We start from the raw sequence: 24,498 nt of genomic DNA on the forward strand, positions 1-24,498 counted from the left end.
AATAGCAAGTGGGTGGAGGATGTGGGGGTAGGATCAGGTTGCATGGGGCTCTCACCTGACTTAGAATCAGAGAAACCCAGACTGCTTTGGGTTGGGAGAGACCTTAAAAATCATCTAGTTCCAACACTCCTGCCATGGGCAGGGACACCTCCCACCAGCCCAGGTTGCTCCAAGCCCCATCCAACCTGACCTGAGACACTGCCAGGGATGGGGCAGCCACAGCTTCTCTGGAAAACCTGGCACAGGGGCTCAGCACTCTCACAGCAAAGATTTTCTTCCTGATGTCTCATCTCAATCTCTCCTCTTTCAATTTAAAGCTGTTACCCCTTGTCCTGTCACTCCTTGCCCTTGTCAAAAGTTGAAGCTCTCCCTGCTTCTTGCAGGGGTTTGGACCAAGGTGACCTTTAAAGGTCTCTTCCAACCTGAACCATTCAGTGATTCCATGGCACTCCCAGCAGTGAGAAGATGTTTTGAAGCCTGAAGTTACAGCTGAGGGTTTCACTGCATTGTCAAGTGTGAGGTGGTGAATTGGAGGTCACCTTGGACATCTTCCAGCATCAAGCACATGCCACCCAAACATCCCATGTTTGTAGGAGTCAAAGCACCCAAGACAGTAGCATGCCATGAAGTACAATAGCTGTCAGGATGCCTTCTTTTGGGGGAGGAGGAAGAGATTTAGGCAAAAAAGACAGGAGCCTTTATTCTGGTAGGAAATGAGAGTGCTACAGAGATAAAAAATAAAACTCTGAGTATGGAGGAGATCTTTAGCAGAAGCTGTCCTGGAGCCTGCAAGCAATTTGCTAATGCAATGCAAACACTTTCTTTTTCTCAGTAGTATTTAGGCTGCTGTGTTTCCAAGCTGTGCAAGCAGCCTGTGAGACAAGGGCTGGAAATATTTTTTAGTGCAGAGATGCTGCAGAGAGCCAGGCAGCCCTTTCCATCAGGGAGCTGTGTGTTCATGTCCATGAAGTGGTAAATCTCAGCACTCTTCTTGGGATTTTGATGGAAATAAACTCAGCTCAGCTTGCAGAGGAGCTTGGGATGGAGGGAAGAGGCAGTGGAGTGCAGTGCTGCCTCGTGTTGGTGCTTTTGGCATGGATGTGTCCAGCAGATGGATGGGGGTGCTGGGATCCTCTCCCATGGGTGCTCCAGAGTGGGTGTTGCTGGTGATCTGCATGCTCCTGGGATGGCATCATGGGGGGCTTTGGCAAGTGTCACCCAGCGCAGCTTGGTGACAGTGGGGGTTTTTTTCCATATTTAAGGAATTGCTGTTGGAATAGAAGCACAGCTGGAGCTGGAACTAGTGTGGATGCAGAACTGGGGTCAAAATGTCAAAATTTAACTGCTCTGACCAGACCAGATTTAGTGTGGCTTCCTTAGGAATCAAGTTCCCCAGCCAAATGCAAAATTGAAGATCCTTCCTCTTAAAGAAAAATAACATAGTTTAAAGTATTAAAGGAGGTGCTGGTGGGTCCTTAATTTTTGGTCCCAACAACTCCAGGCTTGGGGAGGAGTGGCTGGAAAGCTGCCAGGCAGAAAAGGACCTGGGGGTATTGGTTGATTCAGCTGACCAGGAGCCAGGGTGTGCCCAGGTGGCCAAGAAGGCCACCAGCATCCTGGCTTGTGTCAGGGCAAGGGAGCTGGAGAAGGGTCTGGAGCACAAGGAGAAGGTTTTGGAGAACTTGTAAGGAGCAGCTGAGGGAGCTGGGGGTGTTGAGTTTGGAGAAGAGGAGGCCGAGGGGAGACCTTCTGGCTCTCTGCAACCCCCTGAGAGGAGGTTGGAGCCAGGGGGGGTCGGGCTCTGCTCCCAAGGAGCAAGGGATGGGAGAAGAGGAATTGAGCTGGAGGTTTAGATTGGAGCTTGGGAACAATTTTTCCCTGGAAAGGGTTGTCAGGGCCTGGCCCAGGCTGCCCAGGGCAGGGCTGGAGTCCCCATCATTCCTGGAGGGTTTTAAAAACCATGTGGATGAGGCACTTCAGGACATGCTTCAGTGGGGGTGATACAGATATTGATCAATATATTTTATTCAGGGGGATGTTGACAGTTGGACACAGTGATCCTAGAGGTCTTCTCCAGCCATGACAGTCCTGTGATTCTGTAATTCTCTGGAAAAGCAAAGGTGCCTTTGGGGCCATGGGCTGCTCCTTGTTTGAAGACCCCATTCCTGGGGGATTTGCTGTGCTCTGGAATGGATGAATACCTTGTAACAAAACCTTGGGAGCAAGAGTATCCCTATGGTCAGGAGGTTTGGAGTCTTAGACAACATTTTAGTTCTGCTCATTTGATTTCATGTGCACATTTCAAGGTCTGATGAAGAAGGCCCAGTGGTCCTGCCGATGTGCTTCATGTAGGCAACACTTCTTCCTTTTAATTTATTGCCCTTTTTTTCTCCTTCCTGACAGAAGATTGGGTACAAAATGACCAGAGCATTGTGACTTGGGTGGGTTCAGTCACTGAAGCGCAGGCTGCTCAGATGTTGTCTTTCATTTCAGTATCAAATGGTGGCAGACTTATTCCAGGATGAGAAGGATGCTGCATCCACCAGTTCTGTGGGAAAGGGATCATCCAAAATCAGCGTCCGTTCTGCCAGACCTGTGATCAAAGCTGCCAACAAAGAGCACAAGAAGACAGTGGGACACCAGGTATGACATGAGCAAGGTTGGTTGATGGCAGGAGAACAGGGTATGCAAATAGATTTTTACCACTGAGATCTTGCTGCTTTAGTCTGAAGCAGAGGGAAGGAAAAAAACCTGTTGGGTTGGGAAAGCGAGGAGATCTCATGTTAATGGGGACCATTTGGCTGTTGTTGGACACCTGGGAGCAGCTCTAGAAGAACAGGCACAAGTAGTCTTGACTAGAAACAGTTGAGATGTGATTTAAGGAGGGTGGAGGCACTCGGATTCACTGGGCTGTATCCCTATGTACTTAAACTGACACAACTTGAGAAAAGAATGTTTGGATTTATTTATTTTTTTCCCCTGCATGGGCAGCCAAGCAGGGCAGCAGGGCTCCAGAGAGGCTCTGCTCTCTGCACCCTTGGAATTTTTCAAGGTTCAGCTGGGTAAAATCTTGATTGCTTGTTGCTCTTGGACCTTATTGAGCTGGAAACCTTCAACCCACCAATGTCTTCTCCTCACCACCAGTGGCTTTTTTGTCTTCCCAGTTCCGTAACTCCCTGCATTTGCTCATGGAGACCCTGAACGCCACCACCCCCCACTACGTGCGCTGCATCAAGCCCAATGATGAGAAGCTTCCCTTTAAGTAAGTGCATTTTCAGATCATAAAATCATGGAATGGGTTGGGTTGGAAGGAACCTTAAAGCTCATCCATTCCCAACCCCTTTCCATGGGCAGGGACACCTCTCACCAGCCCAGGTTGCTCCAAGCCCCATCCAACCTGACCTGAGACACTTCCAGGGATGGGGCAGCCACAGCTTCTCTGGGAAACCTGGCACAGGGGCTCAGCACCCTCACGCCAAAGAATTTCTTCCTAATATCTAAACCAAATGTCTGTTCTTTCAGCTTAAAACCATTCCCCCTGGTCCTATCACTACCTGCCTTTGTAATACCTGTGCCCTTCTTTCCTGACTTGGAGGTGAGGGTAGGGTTTGCCTTCTCATCCTCCAGAGGGTTTCTGCAGAGTGAATCGTCTCTGTTGTGGTGCCTTCTGATTGACACTGCCTGAACATCTCTTGTTTAAAGTGCATTTAGTGTCCATGGGCTCTTGAAGGCAGATGAGTTCTGCTTATCCCAAAGGGCACCCATAACATTTCTGAGGTGCCCCCTTGGGATGCTGGATGTGTGATCCAGATTGACCTCAAATTTGACCCTGCTGTGAAGTGGATGCCAGGCTCTGTTTCTATCTCACATCTGGTGAGTCTTTTGCCATCCTACTCAGAACTCCACTGAGTAAAGCTGGCCAAAGTGCACATCCCAAACAACAGAAACCACAAAAGCAAGGAATCACAGAAACCCAGGATAGTTTGGGTTGGAAGGGACCTTAAAGCTTATCCAGTTCCAACCCCCTTTCCATGGGCAGGGACACCTCCCACCAGTCCAGGTTGCTCCAAGCCCCATCTAACCCATTCTTCAACATTTCCAGGTTTGGGACATCCATAACTTCCTTGGTAAGATGAGTAAATATCTTCAGCATTATCCCAACAGTGTGTGCTTGGGACTCTTTCCTCTTGCTAAAGAGATTGTCCTCCTTTGTTGTTTCTGGAACTGGAAGGGCTGGAATGATTTCTTGTGGGTTTAATGATGTGGAGGTTTTGTGCTCAAGGGGATAAATAGTGTGCTTGTAAAAGGAACAGAAAGTCTCAGTGCTTCCAAAAGGAATATGGAAAAAGTAAAGATGGGACTCATACCACCTTCAGGCAGGTTTTCTGGGTGAGTGAAGCTGAAGCAAAAAGCCAGGCTTGATCTTCCTCTTCAGTTCAGAGATGTATTGCAAGCTGCAAATCTGAGAAAATAGCTTAGTCTTGTTTGACCTCTTGGTTGTGTGTTTGTACCCAGTTTTGTTCCCTGGAACTCCAGAAAAACCTTGGTCATTGGTATGCAGGGACCTCATAGATGTCACTGTTGTCTTCTAAAGGCCCTGGCATCCACTGCAGGTGGTGACATTTAAAAAATGAGGTTATAATTATAATCTGTAAGCAGGGAGGCATTGCCCTCCAGCTGATCCAATGTCATGTGATGGTCCCAGTGGGCACTGGTGCCACCTCAGAGCAGCCCAGAGGTGGCTCCAGCAGCAGAGGAGGGCGAAGCAAGCAAACTCAGTGATATATTGGATGTGTATCCACCAGGAAGCTCCCCTGACTTGACTCTTCTTCCCCTGCAAAGAGCAAAGTATTAATGGTTAGAAGAAATTCAGCCTCAAGCTGCACATGGCCCTGCTCTCTGCAGGGGGGTTGGACTGGATGGCCTTGAAAGTTCCCTTCCCACCCAAACCATTCCATGATTGTTTCCAAAGCAAGCTGGGGGATTGGTGCCTGATTATCTTGAGGCTTTCAAGGGAATGGCTGTGGACAAACCCCATGGATTCAGGGCTATATTGATGACAAGAGGTTTCTTTCACAAATTAGAAGCTAATTCCGGTGTGAAGGACTGAAGTCCCTCACATGCACTGTGTTCAAAATCCCAAATATTGTGAAGGATCCCAACATAAACCTTCTCATGGATGCTTCAGATTGCTGCTGTGGGTTCCTACTCCTCATGTTAACCTCTACCTTTAATATATTTGCAGATTTGACCCCAAGAGAGCAGTGCAGCAGCTGAGAGCTTGTGGAGTGCTGGAGACCATTCGTATCAGTGCTGCTGGCTTCCCCTCCAGGTACCCTGATGCAGTTTTTTTTCCTCTTATTATTGTTTATTTATTTCCAAAGTGTTGCCCCAGAGAACTTCTTTCCTGCTTGCCTCAATCTTAGAATCATATCATAGAATCAGAGAATGGCTGAGGTGGGAAGGGAGCTCAGAGCTCATCTCCTCCAAGCTCCCTGCCATGGGCAGGGACACCTCTCATCCAGACAAGGATGCTCCAAGCCTCATCCAACCTGGCCTTGAACACCTCCAGGGAGGGGGCAGCCACAGCTTCTCTGGGCAATCTGTTCCAGAGTCTCAGCACCCTCCTGCTGAAGAACTTTTTCCTCACATCCAGCCTGAACCTCTTCTCCTGCAGTTTCAAACCATTTCCCCTTCTCCTCTTGCTGGGCACTCTTGGGAAAAGTCCCTCTGCAGCCTTCCTGGAGGTTCCCTTCAGGAATTGAAAGGCAGCTCTGAGGTCCCCATGGAGTCTTCTCTTCTCCAGGCTGAACAATCCCAGCTCCCTCAGCCTCTCCTCACAGCAGAGCTGCTCCAGCCCCTGGAGCATCTTTGGGGCCTCCTCTGGACTCATTCCAACAGATCTCTGTCCTTCTCCTGCTGGGGACACCAGACCTGGAGGCAGTACTCAAGCTGGGGTCTCACAAGTGTGGAGTAGAAGGAGAGAATTCCCTCTCTTGACCTCCTGGCCATGATCCTCTTGATGCATCCCAGCTTCTGAGCTGCCTGAGCTCCCTGCTGGCTCCTGGTGAGCTTCTCACTGATGAACACCTCCAAGTCCTTCTCTTCAGGGCTGCTCTCAACCCCCCCTGTGCCCATCTTGGGGCTGCTCTGACCCACATGCTGGACCTTGGACGTGTAGAATTTGCAGCTGACACTGACCCATTTCTCCAGCCTGTTAAGGTCCCTCTGGATGACATCCCATCCCTCAGCTGCACACTTCTCATAAAAAAGCAACGCACAGTTTACTTTTCCTTTTACTCTTCAAACCTCACACACCTGTTGCAATAGCCCAGCCCCCCAAAAATCTGATTATCCTTGCAGAGGAAGAAAACCAGGATTGCAAATCATTATTTCAGGCTTTCACTCCCCACATCCAAAGCTTACAAGCCTGCAAGCTCTTGCATCTTAAAAAAGGAAGGTTATGATTGGGGTGGTGGTCATAGAAAAGTGTAAAGAGGATTTGTTGGGGTTTTTAGGGCCTAATAAATCAGAAAACATGAAGTATAACTAAGCCCTGAAGATGACAAGGGTGAATAACTCTAAAAATACATCAGTTGTGTTCTCGTGCCAAGCAACTTTGTGTTAATGTCAGCAGAGCCATCAGCCTTTTTCTGTGGGACAAAGGAGTTATAAATACCCTCAGGAAAGAGTTGGCTGAGCATCATGCTGAACACCATGAGAAACTCCCTGTCCTGGTTTTTGGGGTAGAGGATGCTGCCTGGTGCTTGTTCTCATCTCCTGCAGAGCTGAGGATGTCAGCTGCCTCAGCCAGCAGCTTCTGCACATGGACATCAATCACAGAATCCTCAGATGGTTTGGGTGGGAAGGGACCTTTCAAGAGCATCCAGTCCAACCCGAGGGACATCTGCAACTGGATCAGGTTGCTCAGAGCCCTGGAATGACCTGGAATGGTTCCAGGGATGGGGCATCTCCCACCTCTCTGGGCAACCTGGGCCAGGCTCTCACCAACTTCGTCATTTTCTGTATCTAGTCTGAATTTCCCCTCTTGTAGTTTAAACCCATCACCCCTTGTCCTTTTGCTAAAAAGTTTGTCCCATGAGATGGCTCCTCTGCACCTAAGCCATGGAAAACTTCTGCTGGCAGAACCTCTGTGGACAGGCAAAAACTGGTGGTGGGGATCTCCTTGGCCAGCTGAGCTCAGTTCCTTGAAGAAGGACAAAAAGATTAAAAAAAAAGGTTCACTGAAATCAGTTCCTCTCTCCTCTGCCAGCATGGGAGGTTGCCAGAGAGGTAAATGAAGATTTAGGGCCTCCTGTTGCAGGTCTTGCCCTGTTAGAAGACCCAGCACCACCTATGGCTCCCATCTTTGAAGTCTTCAAGACATTTGTAGAAGTAACTAATAAAAAATTTCTCCTAAATGACATGATCTCTTAGCCATGGGGGAAAATTAAAACTCAGCTCTCAGGTCAGGTTTTTTGCTATAGTTTTTATCAAAGTAGGTGCAGGGCCAAATCCACCTGCCTGTCCCCTTGCAGTGCAAGCCCTAGAACACTCAAAGATCTGTGTTTTTTTCTTCAGAAAATCCTCAGAAATGCAGTTTTATGCTCCTTAAGCCAGTTGTGCCCCATCTGTGCTCTGGTGTTTGGGTTCCAGGGGAGCTTTGGGGATTTTGCTGCTGATTTTCACATAGCTGCAGAGTTACCCCATTCCTCTTTGCTCATCATTTTCTTAAAAACCTGGAGCATAACCACCTACCTCTGCACTTCAGACCCTCCAGCACTAAAATTGATGTTTAATCAGTAACTGGGGAGGGGGAACAGAGGGAAGGAACCAGTGCAGCACCTGGAGCCCAGCCAAGATCTATTTACAGCAAATCATTGACCAGGGTGAAGACCACTCCATCCTGGAAAAAAAAAACCCTCTATAGGGATACTTGTGGTTTTGCTTGCATCATGAGGTCTTTTTTTTTTTCCTAGGATACTAAGAATACAAAACTCTTCCATCACTGCAGCTTGTCAGCATTTTTTTTCTTCCTCCAGGGGGAAAAAAAAATAGGTGCAAATAGCACTTTCAGGCTTTCAGAGTGACCTTCTTCAGACCAATGTTTGGGATGCTTCAAGGCCAGATTTTTTAGTTTATTGTCATGTTTCTAGAAGGTAATTGCATACAGCAACAACTCTGCATGAAAGAAGATGCTTACTTTGGGTTTGGTAGTTTTTCACCTTCCATGGTCATCAAATATTTCAGTCTTGAAAAAGCAGAACCTGGAACTGGGTAACAGCATTGAAAGGATGTGAATAATCTGTATATTTCAGTTGACTTTTTGAGCCAGCTTGGCAAGTGCTGCTTCTTACTAATAAGATTATTCTGGGGAATTTAATTTTGTGGAAAAGATAAAAGGTGTTTAAATTCAGAATTTATCCAGACACGAGATCTGTCTGAGGTTGTCTCTGATTATTCCTCCATATTTCCTTATATTTTCAGACAAGTTGGGTTTATAACCATTGAGAACACCAAGAAGGAGGATTGTTACTTCACATTTAAACCCTATATGAAGGTTTTCTATTTAAAGGGCTTCAAATACTAGTGGAAAACTTGGTCTTTGTGGGTTTTGCTTCACTTGGGTGTAAGTAGTTCACCTTTAGAACAAGAGAGAACTTAAAAATGTTTTCTCTAGAGAGAAGTTTTATTACAGAAAGAGGAGAAAACGTTTCTTTTCCTCCTGTAATATTTTAGATAAGAGTAATTGCCAGCATGCTGACACAAGAGTAACTTCTGAGAAGGATGTGTCTTTGGATCTATCTCTGCATAAAGCCACTTTCTGCTTTTATTTCATGTTTTCTCCATCATGGTTACTTTATGGGTTGAATCATAGAATCCCAGACTGGTTTGGGTTAGAAAGGACCTTAAAAGATGATCTAGATCCAACCCCTTTCCATGGGCAGGGACACCTCCCACCAGCCCAGGTTGCTCCAAGCCTCATCCAACCTGACCTGAGACACTGCCAGGGATGGGGCAGCCACAGCTTCTCTGGGAAACCTGGCACAGGGGCTCAGCACCCTCAAATTCAAGAATTTCTTCCTCATGTCCAACCTCAATCTCCCGTCTTCAAGTTTTAACCCATTTCCCCTTGTCCTCTCCCTACCCCCCTGTGTCCAAAGCCCTCCCCCAGCTTTCTTGTAGCCCCTTCAGATATTGGAAGGTTGCTCTGAGCTCACCTGGGAGCCTCCTCTTCTCCAGGCTGAACAACCCCAATCCCTCAGCCTGGCTTCCCAGGGAGGTGCTCAGCCCTCTGAGCATTTGAGTGCCTCTCCTCTGGACACCTTCCAGGAGCTCTGTGTCCTTCTGATGTTGGGGACTCCAGAACTGGACCCAGCACTGCAGGGGGGGTCTCAGCAGAGCAGAGGGGCAGAATCCCCTCCCTTGACCTCTGTGCTTCTGCTGATGCAGCCCAGGACATGGTTGGCTTTATTATAGATTTTTTATTGAAGACCTTGATTTTGGGTCTAAGAACTCAATGTTGGGTTGAACAATTGAATTGTTTTAATGCATCAATATTTTTTTTTACTGGTTTCTTTGAGAAAAAGAAGTTTTAATCCACTTTCCAGTGCTCTCCAACCCATGTAAGACATGATATATTCCCTCTGAAAGAGGAAACCTGGTGCTCCCTTCTTTGGGTCTGCCTGGCTTTATTACATCATTGTCATGGTCTGCTGTGCTTTGCCTCTATCTCAAGTAAATTGAAATGTTACCCAGCAGTTGGGAAATGTATTTGTTAGGGTGTAGGTAAGTGATTATGATGAATGGACTGTCTGAAGTGTGCAGATAGTAAATCTATCATCAGCTTCCTTGGGTAAAGCATGGAAGAAATCTCCACACTAGAAAACCATTCATCTTCTTTGTTGCAACTGGGTACAGAAAGATTGGTCTGTAGAGAATTAATTGGTTCAGATCTCCATTAATAACAAAATACCTTGTAAAACCAATTTTTCACACATCTTTTGTCCAAACTCCCCATTTTTCTTGCTGCTTCTGGTGGTTTTCAGACAGTGGTCTCCCATCATGATGTCCCTCTGGGTAGCATCATTGCAGGTTCTGTGAGATATTTTGGTAGTAATTGTTATGTATTAAATCTCTTTTTTTAAATATTTTTGACACTGACCTGCTTGCTCTGGCCAGACACAGGAAATCACAGCTGCTGAACTCTGTGTAAAGCTCATTGATCACTGGAATGGGTCAGCATTGCATATAAAATAATTTTTATTATAACATACCTTTAGCTATCCTGCAATCATTTCAGGGAAACAAAACCTTTAAAGTGACTTCAGCTACTAGCAGATCTCTCTGCCCACTCCCAATCAAGGTAATATGTAAATAAGAGGGTATTTTCTCCCCTCCTTATTCTCTTCTTTGAATATATTCCAGCTAATTTCAAGCCCTGGCAGCTTGAATGGTTTAGAGTTCATTGAAAGGCAAATCTGTTCTGCTGCAGTAAACAAGGCAAGAGGAATTTTCTCCCTGTACTACAGTTTCTAAAAGAATTTCATGGCCAATCTTGGCTCAGATATTTACCTGTGCCTCCCCACCTCCCACAGCAGCTTTTGGCTCCTAGAGAAAGATCAATACAATTCAACTCTCTGCTACTTAAAATATTGATCCCTTCAGGGGATGGTACCACCTGGGTTTCTTACCTGAAGCTGGGTTTGCTCAGCACAGGGTCACTGGGACGGTCTTGAGTGATGGGAGATGATAAATTCATTTTTTCTTAATGGGAAAGGGGTTTTTTTGGTTTTTTTTGGGGGGGGGGCACTGAAAGAAACCATTTTCTGGTGAAGTCCTAAAAAATTCAAGCTCTTATTAAACTCCTTTCAGCTCTTTGTTCAGTGCTGCTGAAATAGTGTTGCTGTCATCACCCTAAGACAAACGGGCAGAGATATTTCAGGCAGCTGCTGACTGCTTGGAGAGGCTTCCTCAGGAATCAGAATTACATCCCTGTTTTTTTCTTTAGCCAAGTCCTGCCTTGAATTATGAGGAATTTAATTTATCCAGCCCATGCAGGAGGCAGCTCTTGGGTTCATAGCCCTGTGATGCTGGGCAGGAGCAGCTCCTTTGCTTTCCACCTGGTTGTGGTTTTGTCTAAAGCATCCAAATCTTGTTTAAAAAAAAAAATAAACCACAGAGGTTTAATTCCTGGTATGTGCTATGTTTATTCTCCTCTAAATGACATAAAAATAGCTGGCATGACCAAATCTTTTGCTCCTGGTCAAGTCCTCAAGTATCCTCCTTGTTGCTCAACCCCATGGAGGTTTTGTTTTCTCCAACTTATTTTCCTGTGTCCTTCCATTGCTTTCTTTCCCTCTTCCCTTTACTGACCTGTCCAAAGCAAAATTTTGATGTTTGAGGTGAGCTGTGCTTGCTCTCAGCCCAAAAGATACTTGAGGTCCCTTCCAACCTGACATTCTATGCTTTTTTTATTTTTTTTTCTTGGCAAAATTGTGAGCAGTCCATCTCTTCATGCCTCCAGCTCAATTGTATGGGTAGAAAAATCCTCCTGGTTACAACTCTTCACCATCTGTCTGGATCTTAGAACTTTAATTAACACCTCTAACAACTTGACCTGAGGTGTAGCCTTCCCATGATCTCTTCTGACCTCCTAAACTGCAGGGTAAGGTTGCACATCTTTTGTCTCATCCTAGGAATGGCTTTGTGGTCTAGCAGAAGGGATCTAAATTTTCTCCCTTTTTTGGTTTTTTTCCCTTTTCTCTACTGAAGATGCAGATATTGAGCTTGAAAAAAAAAAAAAAAAAAAAAAAAGACATATGCAGAAGAAGAATAAAAATCATTTGTGCACCAAAGCATTGAGCTTCAGCATTTCTCCCTTGGAGGTTTGGAGGATCATGCTTGTTCCTCTTGAAGCACCTTGTTGTCAAGTTATTTTATCCTGCTTTCAACCTGAAGTGGTTGAACCAGTTACATGAAACCTGAGGGCTTTAATTGTTCCTTTCTCTAGGGGATGAGTTCCTATAACAGCACCTCTGGACCCTCCTCAGCTTCCTTTTCTTCCTGAACTGGGACTGCAAATATTCCAGTGAAACTCCTGATGGACCAACTCAGCCCCTGGCATGGCAAAGCTTTTTGTCTTGATATTCTGGAGACAAATAACACAAGTGGTGTGATCTCAGGACTGTCAGCTCCTGTTAAATCAGGGAGGGTGGTGAGAACATCCTCAGGGTGAAGCTCTGTTGTGCTGTGGAGGTGCCACGTTCAGCTGGGAACCTCTGGGAGATGAGGGTAGAGGTGAGGTAGAGGACTATGGATGCCACCAGCCCAGCAGAACTCCCAAAGAGCAATCAGGGAGCTTATTCCCTGTCACTTCCAATGTTCCAGGTGAGACTTCATCCTAAACCAAGAGTTACCTGTGTTAAAGATGGAAATCAGTTTTTCTTGCAGCATACAAATGAGAGCAACAGGCCATGAAAGATCATTTAAGCTGTGATTTCTGAGCTGGTTTTAAGCATCATAAAATGATTTGGGTTGGAAGGGACCTTAAAGATCACCCAGTTCCAACCCCTTTCCATGGGCAGGGACACCTCCCACCAGCCCAGGTTGCTCCAAGCCTCATCCAACCTGACCTGAGACACTGCCATGGGTGGGGCAGCCGCAGCTTCTCTGGGAAACCTGGCACAGGGGCTCAGCACCCTCAAATTAAACAATTTCTTCCTCATGTCCAACCTCAATCTCCCGTCTTCAAGTTTTAACCCATTTCCCTTGTCCTCTCCCTACCCCCCTGTGTCCAAAGCCCTCCCCCAGCTTTCTTGTAGCCCCTTCAGATATTGGAAGGTTGCTCTGAGCTCACCTGGGAACCTCCTCTTCTCCAGGCTGAACAACCCCAATCCCTCAGCCTGGCTTCCCAGGGAGGTGCTCAGCACTCTGAGCATTTGAGTGCCTCTCCTCTGGACACCTTCCAGGAGCTCTTACAGTATATTCTCATCTTGGCTCCCAGAAAGTCCATGCAGGTGAGGATCAGGGGAGATTTCATTTGGTGAGGGCAGGAATCAAGATCTCTGATTCCTTTCACATCTCTCATGCATTTTCTTTGACATCTCTTTTGCATTTCTTTTCTTCTTTTTTTTTTTTTTTTTTTTTTTTTTTTTTTTTTTTTTTTTTTTTTTTAAATAATGATGGCCTTACTTGACAGCCCTGGAAGGAACCAGTGTTTTAATTAAACACACAGGGTGTGAGGGGTCCATAACTTGCCCTGTTAATTTGGAGAAGGCTGAAACTTGGCAGATGCTGAACTCATTTCAGGATTTTCAGGCTGCAGGATCGACGTGGAGCAGCAGCAGCAGCAGGAGCTGATGTTTCCTAGCAGCAAGATAAAGTGCTCTAATTCCTGTAATTACTGCTGCCTGCTTGGAAACTTCCAAATGTTTTTTTCAGTGTCCAAAGGTTTTGTGTTTGTTTTAAGGCTCTTGGCCCCAGACCAGAGTGCTTAGTGAAGAAATTGATTTAATTTTATAGTCAACAGAGTATGGAAAAACCTAAGAAGGAAGAGTTTCTAGTCTTTCTCTACCAGTTTTACCAAGATTGATTTTTAAGAGGTTTCTGCTTAAATCAGGAGGTCCACATCATCTTGTCAAAATTATTTTGTCCTTAACAAAGAAAACAGTGTTGTTGCATTTGATGGGTAAAATGACACAGCTTGGGAGGAGTGTCAACAAGGTGATCCATGTCCTTTCTGTCCCAGGCTGGAAATGCACTGATAAGTGTGATTGGCAGCAGGGGAGGGCTGAGATTAGGGATCAGGTTTGGGGTGACATTAGGGTGGCTTCAGTTCAGGATGAGTAGTGGTGAGAGATCCCTGGGTATATGAGGGGATTTTAGGATCATAGACTGACAAAAGTTGGAAAAGACCTTTAAGATCATCAAGTCAACCCAACACCACCAGCCAACAAAACCATGTCAGGTACCTTTGATTCATCTATGCCTCCAAAGATTTTATTTTAAGGAAATAATCCCTGTCATGCACACTAATCCTGTTTCTGCTTTGCTTTCAGGTGGTCCTACCATGACTTCTTCAATAGATATCGTGTTCTTATGAAAAAGAGAGACCTCTCAAAGAATGACAAGAAGCAGATCTGTCAGACCCTCTTGGAAGACCTCATTAAGGTGAGCTGGGACCAATCTTTGGTAATGATATTTACAGCACTGAAGCTTGTGGCTTGATATTATCTTAATCCTGGGGTCAGTTCTGGGCCCCTGAGGACAAGAAGGACATTGAGGGGTTGGAGTGTGTCCAGAGAAGGGCAAGGGAGCTGGGGAAGGGTCTGGAGCAGAAGTCTGCCCAGGAGCAGCTGAGGGAGCTGGAGGTGTTGAGTTTGGAGAAGAGGAGGCCGAGGGGAGACCTTCTGGCTCTCTGCAACCCCCTGAGAGGAGGTTGGAGCCAGGGGGGGTCGGGCTCTGCTCCCAAGGAACAAGGGATGGGAGAAGAGGAATTGACCTGGAGGTTTAGATTGGAGCTTGGGAACAATTTTTCCCTGGAAAGGGTTGTCAGGGCCTGGCCCAGGCTGCCCAGGGCAGGGCTGGAGTCCCTATCATTCCTGGAGGGATTTCCAAGCCCTGGAGATGTGGTGCTGAGGGCCATGGGGCAGTGGTGGCTTTGGCAGTGCTGGGTTAAAGGTTAGATTTGATGATGTTCATGGTCTTTTCCAACCAAAACAGTTCTGTGATTCTAAATTACTCTCCTTGCTCGTCCTTTACCTGCTGCTCATGCAATTCCTTCTCCAGCCTTGGCAGCCTGGGTTTTTTTTTTTCCAAAAAAAGAGCAGGGCAAGTGTGCCATGGGACCTCCTGGTTGAAGTCCAGCTGAACATAACCATTTCAATGCTGGTGAAGTTCAGGCTTTGCCATCATTGGCTGTACCTGACCATCTGGCCATGCTTAGAAAATTCATCCCCAAACCCCCTCCTGGTTTTGGTTAGCCATAGCTGGAGCACTGTTTTGAAGTCCATCTTTGGCCAAACTAATGAATCTTAGTCAATTATTAAATGCTTCTTTGCTCAAGTGAGAAAACTGAAATAAATGCATCATTTTTTCCATCATGATCTTGAGGTGTGGGGGACTTCTCAGAGAGGTTTTAATTTTTGCTCCTTGGTTTCCTCCTGGTGTTTTGGGGACCTGACTCAGTTGGGTTCCTCCCTGCAGTTCTTATTTATCATGGGTTTCCCTGAGCTGCAGAGCCATATGCAGGACATGTATGACTTTGCAGGTGAAATAAATCTTTTCTTGAAGTCCTCTGGTGCTGTATTGCTCTGTTTAACTTTAAAACAAAAAGCAACTAACCCCCAAAAACATTTGAAACCTAAAAACATTTGAAAAGCTGTGTAGATTGATGGAATCTAAGACTGAATCCGAGTGGGCATATAGAAGCTCAGGTGGTTTGGAATCTGATAATATGTTCTTCATCTAAATAATAAGAGATGTGAGCTGATAAATTGGATTCAGAAATGGGTGTTTTGAACCTGTACCTACTTTGTAATGTAGAAGAAAAAAAAAAAAAAAAGGGAAATCCTAAATGTTTGCTGTAATTAAATTTAGTTTCCTTTATGCTTTTGAAAAGGATCCAGACAAGTTCCAGTTTGGACGTACCAAGATCTTTTTCCGTGCAGGCCAGGTGGCATATCTGGAGAAACTCCGTGCAGATAAATTCAGAGCTGCCACAATCATGATCCAGAAAACTGTGAGGGGCTGGCTCCAGAGGGTCAAGTACCAAAGGCTAAGAGAAGCTGCAGTCATCATCCAACGCCACACACGGGGGCACCTGGCAAGGAGGTGGGTCCTGGGAAACCCTCTGAGGGAGGGCAAATGGAAAAAAAACCCTGCTGGGAATTTGTGTTTTTTCCATTTCCTCCTATGGAAACTGTGTTGTGTTTCAGCTCTGTGAAACCATGTGGAGGTACCACGATGCTGAAAGTTTCTGTGATGAAGTCAGGATTTATTCCTGGCCCCTCTCCCCAGGTTTATTTGGGGGCAGAAGATCAAAATCCTTTGTCTCAGCTCCATGTTGTGGATCTATGGGTTTGATTTCTGGGTGCTGGGCCATGGTTAGATGTTGTCGGAAACGGACGTCACCAAGGGCGTGAGCTCGATTCTGAAGTCAGGAACAGGAGCTATTGGTAGTCTAAGTTAGTATTAGGGACTAACTGTGACCAGCCTAGCACCAAGCCTGCTCAAGAGTGAGCTGCCTGGTTCCATCCAGCCTCACCTTTTATTGGCCCCAGGTCTTGGGCATGCTCAGTGGGGCCAGCCCTAACCGGGCACAGGTGAGACTGGGCACCAGCCTGGCTCATCACCTGGCGATTCCTGGCACCTGTATCCTACAGTTAGAACTGCCAGGCTGTAATCAGATGGGTCAAGTCCTCCAAGATACTTGTTTCAGAAAACTGATATTTTCCTGGGAGTACCTCTAGCAAAAAGGGAACTTGGAGCAGGCAGGCAGCACTTTGCTCATTGATAGGCACTCCTCTTCTGCAGACACCAGATTTCTCCCTCCTTGGTGTCCAAGGGGAGTTCTCAGAATTGAGTTGCTGTATCCTTTGAGAAAAATCACTTCAAATCCCTACCAATGGGGCAGGAGAATGGAGCTCCATGTCCAACTCCCTGTGTGCAGGAACCTCAAGGTTCCTCATGTTGGTGGCCTGCAGGGATTCTGTAGATAAAGATGGGAAGCAGGCTGCTGGTAAGAGATATAGGGTGGGTTTGAGGGAGCAGGAAAATGATGGAATAGGATCCCAACACACAGGTCACCTTGCATCTTGTGCCCTTAGTCATGTCAAACCCTACCCTTCCCCTGCATCTTGACAAAGTGGCCTCAGGCACTTCACAGGTAGGACCAAGGAAATTTTGGTCCTTTCAGCTTTGGTTCTGGAGAGCAGATCTTATGAGGAGCATCTGACGGACCTGAGGGTGTTGAAGTCTCTGCTTCTTCAAGGGTTGGACTCGATGATCTCTGAGGTCCCTTCCAACCCAGCCTATTCTATGATTCTATGATTCTCTGGACTGGTGGCTGCAGGGCCCTCTCCTCAGCCTTACAGCTGACTTGAAGACAAGGTAAATGAGTCCTAAAGAAATGAGAGGAAGGTGAAGAAAAAAGAGGAGTCAGTGATTAACTTTTGCCTCTCTGGTGGACTCTCCATGCACACCTACAAACTTGGACTCTGTATTTGACTTTGCATCAGCCAACCACCCCTCAAAGGATGAGGAGGAGGAATCCTTGGTGATGGCAAAGCAATGGAGTGTAAGCTAAAAGGGAGTCTGGAAGGAGATGTGCTGAAATCCTCTGCTGCAAGGTGCTTCTTGAATGTGATTTTTCAGTTCCCTCACCCAGGTTTCACAGGGTGGGATGTCACTTGAATAACTCTCTCCTCTTTTTGGAAATGGACCTTCTTGTGTCCTCACCAGTTAGCTCCAGTTCAGTGGGTCCTAATCACAGGATGTTAAGGTTGGAAAAGTTCAACTTGGTTGGGCAGCCCAACACCACCAGCTAACTAAACCTCAAGGGCTCTGTCCACACATTTTTTGAACACATGCAGGGACAGGGACTCCACCACTTCCCTGGGAATCCTGTTCCAATGCCTGACCACTCTTTCCTTAAAGAAATTGTTCCTAGTATCCAATCTGAACCACCCAAATGGTGCAACTTGAAGCCATTTCTTCTCCTCCTAATGATAAATTGTTGGCCTTGACAAGGAAAATAATAAATTAATCCAATTTGGCTCTTCTGGTTTTGAGAAGCTTTTCTCAGAAGCAAGAAGTGGATCAACAATCTGTGTATTTCTTCATGCTGAGACCAAGAAACAAATCAGAAGCTCAGCAAAATGAGCTCATTATGAAACTAAATGCAAGCCTTATGGACATTTATTAACCTAGATAGCAGCAAACTGAACACAAATTGAGTCAGAGAACTGGAGCGACCCAGCAGGGAGTTGACCACATTCCTCATTATTTCCTTTCCATGAATGGCATGGGGCTCTGGAGCATTACTAAACCAGTGCACATTGGTTTAAATGTCAAATCAATTTGTGGCCAGTTTCAGGGAGGTGGTGGCTACCCTGCTCAACACTTGCTTTTTATAGTCAGGGCAGTGATGGAGAAAACCTTGGGCATCAGTTGGCTCAAGGATGTAAGGCAGAAGGGTCAACAGAAGGGAAAAGCTGGAAAATATTTGGGATGCTGTTTGGGAATGATGAGGTGTATTGATTTCTGGTGCCAGGGACTCCCATTATTCAAAAGGAGACCTGACATCATGTTAGATATTAGGAAAAAAAATTGTCACCATGAGGGTAGTAAGACACTGGAATGGATTGCCTAGGGAGGTTGTTGATGCCCCATCCCTGGCAGTGTCCCAGCCCAGGCTGGATGGGGCTTGGAGCAACCTGGGCTGGTGGGAGGTGTCCCTGCCCATGCAGGGGGGTTGGATCTTGATGATCTTCAAGGTCCCTTCCAAACCAAACCAAACCAAACCAAACCAAACCAAACCAAACCATTCTATGATTCTCTGGTCAGGTGCCATTATCTTAACCATACTGGTGGGATGGTCTTTCTTGGTGCTTTTGGACACCCGTTTTTTCTCTCTAGCCAGCTTCAAACAGATTCCAAGAGAAAGAATCCCAGAGGGTTGGAAGAGACCTTTAAAGATCATTCAGTCCATCTAACCCTTTTCCCTGTCCTTTGCAGACTTGCTGAGCACCTGAGGAGGACAAGAGCTGCCATCATCTTTCAGAAGCAGTACCGGATGCTGCGGATCCACCGAGCTTTCCAGAGGGTCCGCAGTGCCACCATCACCATTCAGGCTTTTGCTCGGGGCATGTTTGTCAGGAGGATTTATCACAAGGTACAACTCCACTAACTCTGTGTTAGAAAAGAGTCAGAAAACTTGGGAGTAGCGAGACCCTATCCCAGGTTGCCTAGATGGCCCTGCTCGGTGACCTTTAAGAGTCCCTTCCAATCCAAACCTCTCAATGATTCCATGATTGTTATATTTTCCTCCACTGGGATGTGTTTGTTGTGGCTGGTTTAATGTTTTCCCAAGCTGACTGCCTCCAGTGTTGCTGGAGAGCAAATGTGGGCAGTCAGAGTTGCCATTTAAAGCTGTGCAAGCTAAAAAGGATTTTGGCAGCAGCCCCTCTGCGGAGCAGCAAAACGAAATCAGGCACTGGGATGCCAGGAGGTATTGTGGAAGTCTGGAAATGTCATTTGATCCGACTCACACTCTGCAAGAACCTCCCTGGCAAACCAAATTTGGGCTGCAGATGCAGGTAGGAAGACCAGTAGGGTCTGTCATGAAAGGCATAAGGTCATTTAGTTATGGAAATCCCTCTTTAATTAGTTCTCTTCATTAGCTTTGTGTGTTAAATGAAAGCAAGCAAGTAAAGGTTTGATGGCAATAAGTGGTAGAGTGAGAAATCATTTGTCAGGAAACTGAGAACAGCTTTGAGGAATCTTCTGGCTGCTCCTCAGATCCAGACTCACTTTGGTGTTACCTCCATTTATAGTCACAGGCACACTTAAAGAAGTCAGAAGCATGATGAGGCAGGAGGAGAGGAGAGGAGAGGAGAGGAGAGGAGAGGAGAGGAGAGGAGAGGAGAGGAGAGGAGAGGAGAGGAGAGGAGAGGAGAGGAGAGGAGAGGAGAGGAGAGGAGAGGAGAGGAGATGATGGAGGTTACTTGGACAACTGGTCACCCACCAGAGATTTCAGATGCCCTCAGAACCAGAGCAGCTGTTTGGGTTGGAAGGAACCTTACTCCTTGGGTTGAAAGGAACCTTGGATCATTCAGTTCCAACCTCCTGCTATGGCCAGGGACATCTCCCACTAGAGCAGGTTGCTCCAAGCCCCATACAGCCTGGCCTTCAACACTTCTGAATTCATATTTGCAAATGCAAAGAAAACCTTTGGGTGAAAGAAAAGATTGTAAAGAGAAGTTGATATGGTTCTTTTTCTGATACAACTTATCCCAAATTGGTAACAAAAAACCAAACCCTACAAACCTTCCAAGGTTTGCACATGCCTTCCTGCAGCAGTTGATTTTAGTGCCCAGAGAACCACCTTGCAGGAGTTGGGCTTGAAAGACACCTTCCAATCATCACCCCTCATATCTACCAGAACAAGTAGAAACAAATCCTTTACCTAAGAAGGTAAATCTGTCATTTATTCTGAAATGACAGATTATATAAAGTCATTTCCTCCAACTCTTATCAGTAGCCATAATTCTGATTTAAAGGATAGAACAGAAATCAAAGGAGCAACAACTAACAGAAAAATTGGCTCAACTTATTGCAACTTGTCCTCCTTCAAAGTCTTCCAAAACAAAGCAAAAAAACCCTGGAAATGGAACTGCATCTGGTTTGGTTAAGGATTCTGTGAAGAAGCTTCCAGGAGCCATAACTGCAAGTGGGTTAGTTCATAAAGATTTAGTAGAGAAATTGCCAGGCTCTGGGATTGCTGTTGGATTGGTTAACAAGGACTCAGGGAAGGATCCATGAGGGATTGGTGGTGCAGCCATATTGGTTAGCAAGGACTCAAGGAAGAAGCCATTAGGGATTGTCCCATTAACTGGCTGGGTTATCAAGGACTCTGGAACGAGGCCACCAGGGATCAGCGCTCCACCCGGGAAGCGAAGTGTTGAGTGCCACCATGCAGCCAAACCTGGGCTGCTGCTGCTTTGACAGGTGACTTTTCACCCTTCCTTGCTCTCCTTTCTCCAGATCCTCCTGGAGCACAAAGCCACCATCCTCCAGAAGTACACCCGGGGCTGGCTGGCCCGCACCCACTTCCAACGGCTCCGCGGTGCTGCCCTTGTCCTGCAGTGCTCCTACCGGCGCATGAAGGCCAAGCGGGAGCTGAAGGCTCTGAAGATTGAGGCCCGTTCAGCCCAGCACCTGAAGAAGCTCAACATTGGCATGGAGAACAAGGTGGTCCAGCTTCAAAGGAAGATTGATGAGCAGGTGTGTCCTGAGTTGGTTCAAATTGCATTCATAATTTCTCTGCAATGGCGTTTGAGTCATTTTGTGCTGCTTGTTGTAACAGTGGTGGGGATGCACGGAGGGCTGGGATGGTGTGGTGGAAGTGATAAAGGCTTGGTGGGATTCCTCTGGCTGCTTGGGTCACAGAGAGGCCTTCATCACTTGTCATTAGTGAGCTGTGAAATGGTTGGTTGATCCCATGCATAGAATGAGGGGTTTCCCACCTACCAGTGTGAGAGTGCAAGGGAAGTGCACCTCCACCACCCAGGGCAGTGGTGGAGTCCCCACTCCTGGAGTTTTTTAAAAAACCATGTAGATGTGACACCTCTTAGTGGGTGATGGTTGGACTTGATGATCTTTAGAGGTCTTTTCCAACCTTAATGATTATATACCCTCTACATTGCTTCCAGTGCTGTACAAAATCTTCATGGAGGAGTAGGAGAACAACTGAGTAGACCCAATTGTGTCCACTGATTCCAACAGGAAAATTACATCCACCTCTCTCCTTAAACTGTCCTTTTCAGGCAGGAGAAACATTCTCTGTCAGTCAGACTACTGACTACTATTTGTAGTCTCAGCTACTTCCTATTGGTACTTACTACTAATTGCAGCTAATCCTTCCACTGGGGCTGTGTCAGGAACCCTTACACATCCCAAGTGGTTTCCTTTAATTTTTCCCATCCCTGTATGACAGGAGAGGTCCAACCATGAAGAAGATGAGAACTGGGGATTTATGTCCTACCAGGTATCCCCAGGATGCTTTCTATGTCCTAATGCCCACCCTGCCAGTGAACTTTCTTTTCAGCACGCTGCATTTTTTTCTATCAGCAGTGATTTTATAGATTCCCTGAAGTACCTCGATTTGAGTCCTTGCTAATCTATCAAAACAACCTTTCAAAATGCCAATTAATTTTTTTTAAGGAAAAAAAAAGAAATATTGCAGGGAGCCTGGAGAGCTGCATCTGTATCCTTGTCTAACGAGATGTGGAAGAAAACATTTCTATTTCTGCTGCTTTAGCTCACGCATGGATAGAGCTTCAGCACTCTCTGAGCCCCTGAGGGAGAGAAGATCTTTCTTGGAAAACATGAAATCCCATTATTTTAGGTCAGCCTCAGCTCACCTGCTCTGCCACCCACAACTGGGCCTCTTTAATTCACTTTCTAGGTCAGGTGAGGGAGTTCTTGTACACCCGTGGAAGATTTAAATCAGTTTGGCAGTGGAATATCCACACAAGGCCACTTTTTTTTCTCTCCACATTGGGCCAGTTTTTTGGGGGTTTTTTGAGTTCTGTTTTGTTGAGTTGATTTTCAATGTGTATGTTTTAGTTGCCAGAGACATTTCTGTTCACTTACCTGATTTATTCAGTGTTAATTTAGCCAATATTTAGACTGACACTGAGCTCCCGGAGCTGTCTGCAGACAGCAGTGTCTCTGTGAGAAATTTTTTTGTGAATAAATTAGTTTGGGGGTAGAAGTGATGTTGGCTCTGCCATTGGGAGCAAAATAAACTCAGGATTTGGGGCACAGAGCCTGGCTTGAAATCAGGACTGTCACAGTTCTGCTGGGTTGGATAATTTAAAAGAAAAGAACTTCAAGTCTAACAAAGTCTGAGCAATAGAATCATTGAACTGTTTGGTTTGGACTTTTAGAGAGTATCTTATCCAACCCCTTTCCATGGGCAGGGACACCTCCCAGCATCCCAGGTTGCTCCAAGCCCCATCCAACCTGACCTGAGACACTGCCAGGGATGGGGCAGCCACAGCTTCTCTGGGAAACCTGGCACAGGGGCTCAGCACCCTCACACCAAAGAATTTCTGCCTAATATCTCATGTAAATCTCCCCTCTTTCAGCTTAAACTGTTTCCCCTTGTCCAAGTTCCTCCCCAGCTTTCCTGGAGCCCCTTCAGGCACTGGAAGGTGCTCTAAGGTCTCCCTGCAGCCTTCTCTTCTCCAGACTGAAGAACCCCATCTCTCTCAGCCTGGCTCCAGAGCTGCTCCAGCCCTCCCAGCATCTCCAGGGCCTCCTCTGGACTCACTCCAACAGCTCCATCTCCTTCTGGTGTTGGGGACCCCAGAAGTGGACCCAGCACCCCAGGGGGATCTCCCCAGAGTGGAGCAGAGGGGGACAATCCCCTCCCTGACCCTGCTGGGGATGCAGCCCAGGACATGGGTGGTTTCTGGGCTGCCAGTTCACATGTTTCAGGCTCCAAACATCAGAGCTGCTGCATTTTCAGGTCTCCAAAGTGGGAAACAAATCCTTGCTGAGTGTTTTAAAAGAGAAAATCTGAGCTAACAAAAACTCTTGAGGTGGCACATGTTTTAGAGCTGGGGTTTAGGAAGCTTTTTTGCTCAAGGCTGCAATTATGCTCTAGGACATTGTCACCCCTGGATCCTGTGGGGGAAGGAGTCAGTAATAAAAGGTAAACTGCAAACCCAGTATTACAGACCCCCTTTCCAAAAAGAAATACAAACTAATAGCATTAAATAATATCATTTAGAAGCTGTAATCAAAGTTTAGGATTTGTGGTTTGGTTGCCAGCACTGTTAAAGGATGTTTGCTTGCAAGTGTTTGCTTTCAACGTCAGTTTAAGAAGTGCTTGCACAGTAGTGAGCAAAACATTGTTGAGCTCTTGTCAGAGTTTGGAAATTGTGTTTAGCTTTCTGAGCTTTATTTGCATGTGCAAGGAGAAGCTGCTTCTCCCAGCTGCTTGTTACCCACCACACTCAAGGATTTTATGGGAGTTATTTTTGTATTTTGTGCATTTATCTCACTCCTGGTCTTGCTTTCTTCTTTTTGGGGGCTGTTGGCTACAGAACAAAGAATACAAACTCCTGAATGAGCAGCTCTCTACCCTTGCCTCTGCCCACTCCTCTGAGGTGGAAAAGCTCAAGAAAGAACTTGTACAATATCAGCAAAGCCAGCAGGGTGATGGCAACCAGCTTGTCAGCTTGCAAGAAGAGCTGGAGCACCTCAGGCTGGAGCTGGAGAAAGCTCATGGGGAGAGGAAGGTCGTGGAAGACAGCTACATCAAGGAGAAAGATCTGCTGAGGAAAGTAGGTGCCTCTTCTCATCTTGCAGAGGTGCTCATGCTGGTCCAAGCTTGCTCTTCACAGGTCTAAGGGGAAGGACTTAATTTCCTTTCTTTAATTAAGATTTGGGTGTGTGGGGACTCTGTGGCCAGGATAATTTAATCTAAACAATATCTGAAAGGCATTTTTGGGTGTGCTTCTCAAAAGGGCTTTAGCCTTGGACACATGTTGTCTCTTGGCTGGACCAAGAGCTGCCGGCAAAGCTCTTTGCACACATTCTGCACCAATATGGCCTTGGTTCTCTTTTCTCCAGCACCAAATTAGAAGATCCTTTTTGGCCCAGGGCTGGGTTCATTAGCTGGCTCCAGCCCAGGCTTTTAGAGCCTGAAAAGATGCTTTCTTTTTAAAGGTGACACAGCTGGGGAGGAACTGCTCCTCTTTGTTC

The 24,498-nt window shown here is 46.3% G+C and overlaps 1 protein-coding gene across 1 annotated transcript in view; it reads left to right on the top strand.

The window, feature by feature from the left end:
- LOC139789309 (unconventional myosin-Vb-like) overlaps positions 1-24,498 on the top strand; it is a 123,750-nt gene that overhangs the window by 68,190 nt on the left and 31,062 nt on the right. The window contains exons 15-22 of the mRNA XM_071729828.1: positions 2,494-2,643; positions 3,165-3,262; positions 5,246-5,332; positions 14,061-14,172; positions 15,623-15,834; positions 18,739-18,895; positions 20,767-21,006; positions 23,838-24,077. Coding sequence (XP_071585929.1) covers positions 2,494-2,643; positions 3,165-3,262; positions 5,246-5,332; positions 14,061-14,172; positions 15,623-15,834; positions 18,739-18,895; positions 20,767-21,006; positions 23,838-24,077 — 1,296 coding nt within the window. The remainder of the gene's footprint in view (positions 1-2,493; positions 2,644-3,164; positions 3,263-5,245; positions 5,333-14,060; positions 14,173-15,622; positions 15,835-18,738; positions 18,896-20,766; positions 21,007-23,837; positions 24,078-24,498) is intronic.

Source organism: Heliangelus exortis, chromosome W (assembly GCF_036169615.1).
Source record: "Heliangelus exortis chromosome W, bHelExo1.hap1, whole genome shotgun sequence".
Lineage (NCBI taxonomy): Eukaryota > Metazoa > Chordata > Aves > Apodiformes > Trochilidae > Heliangelus > Heliangelus exortis.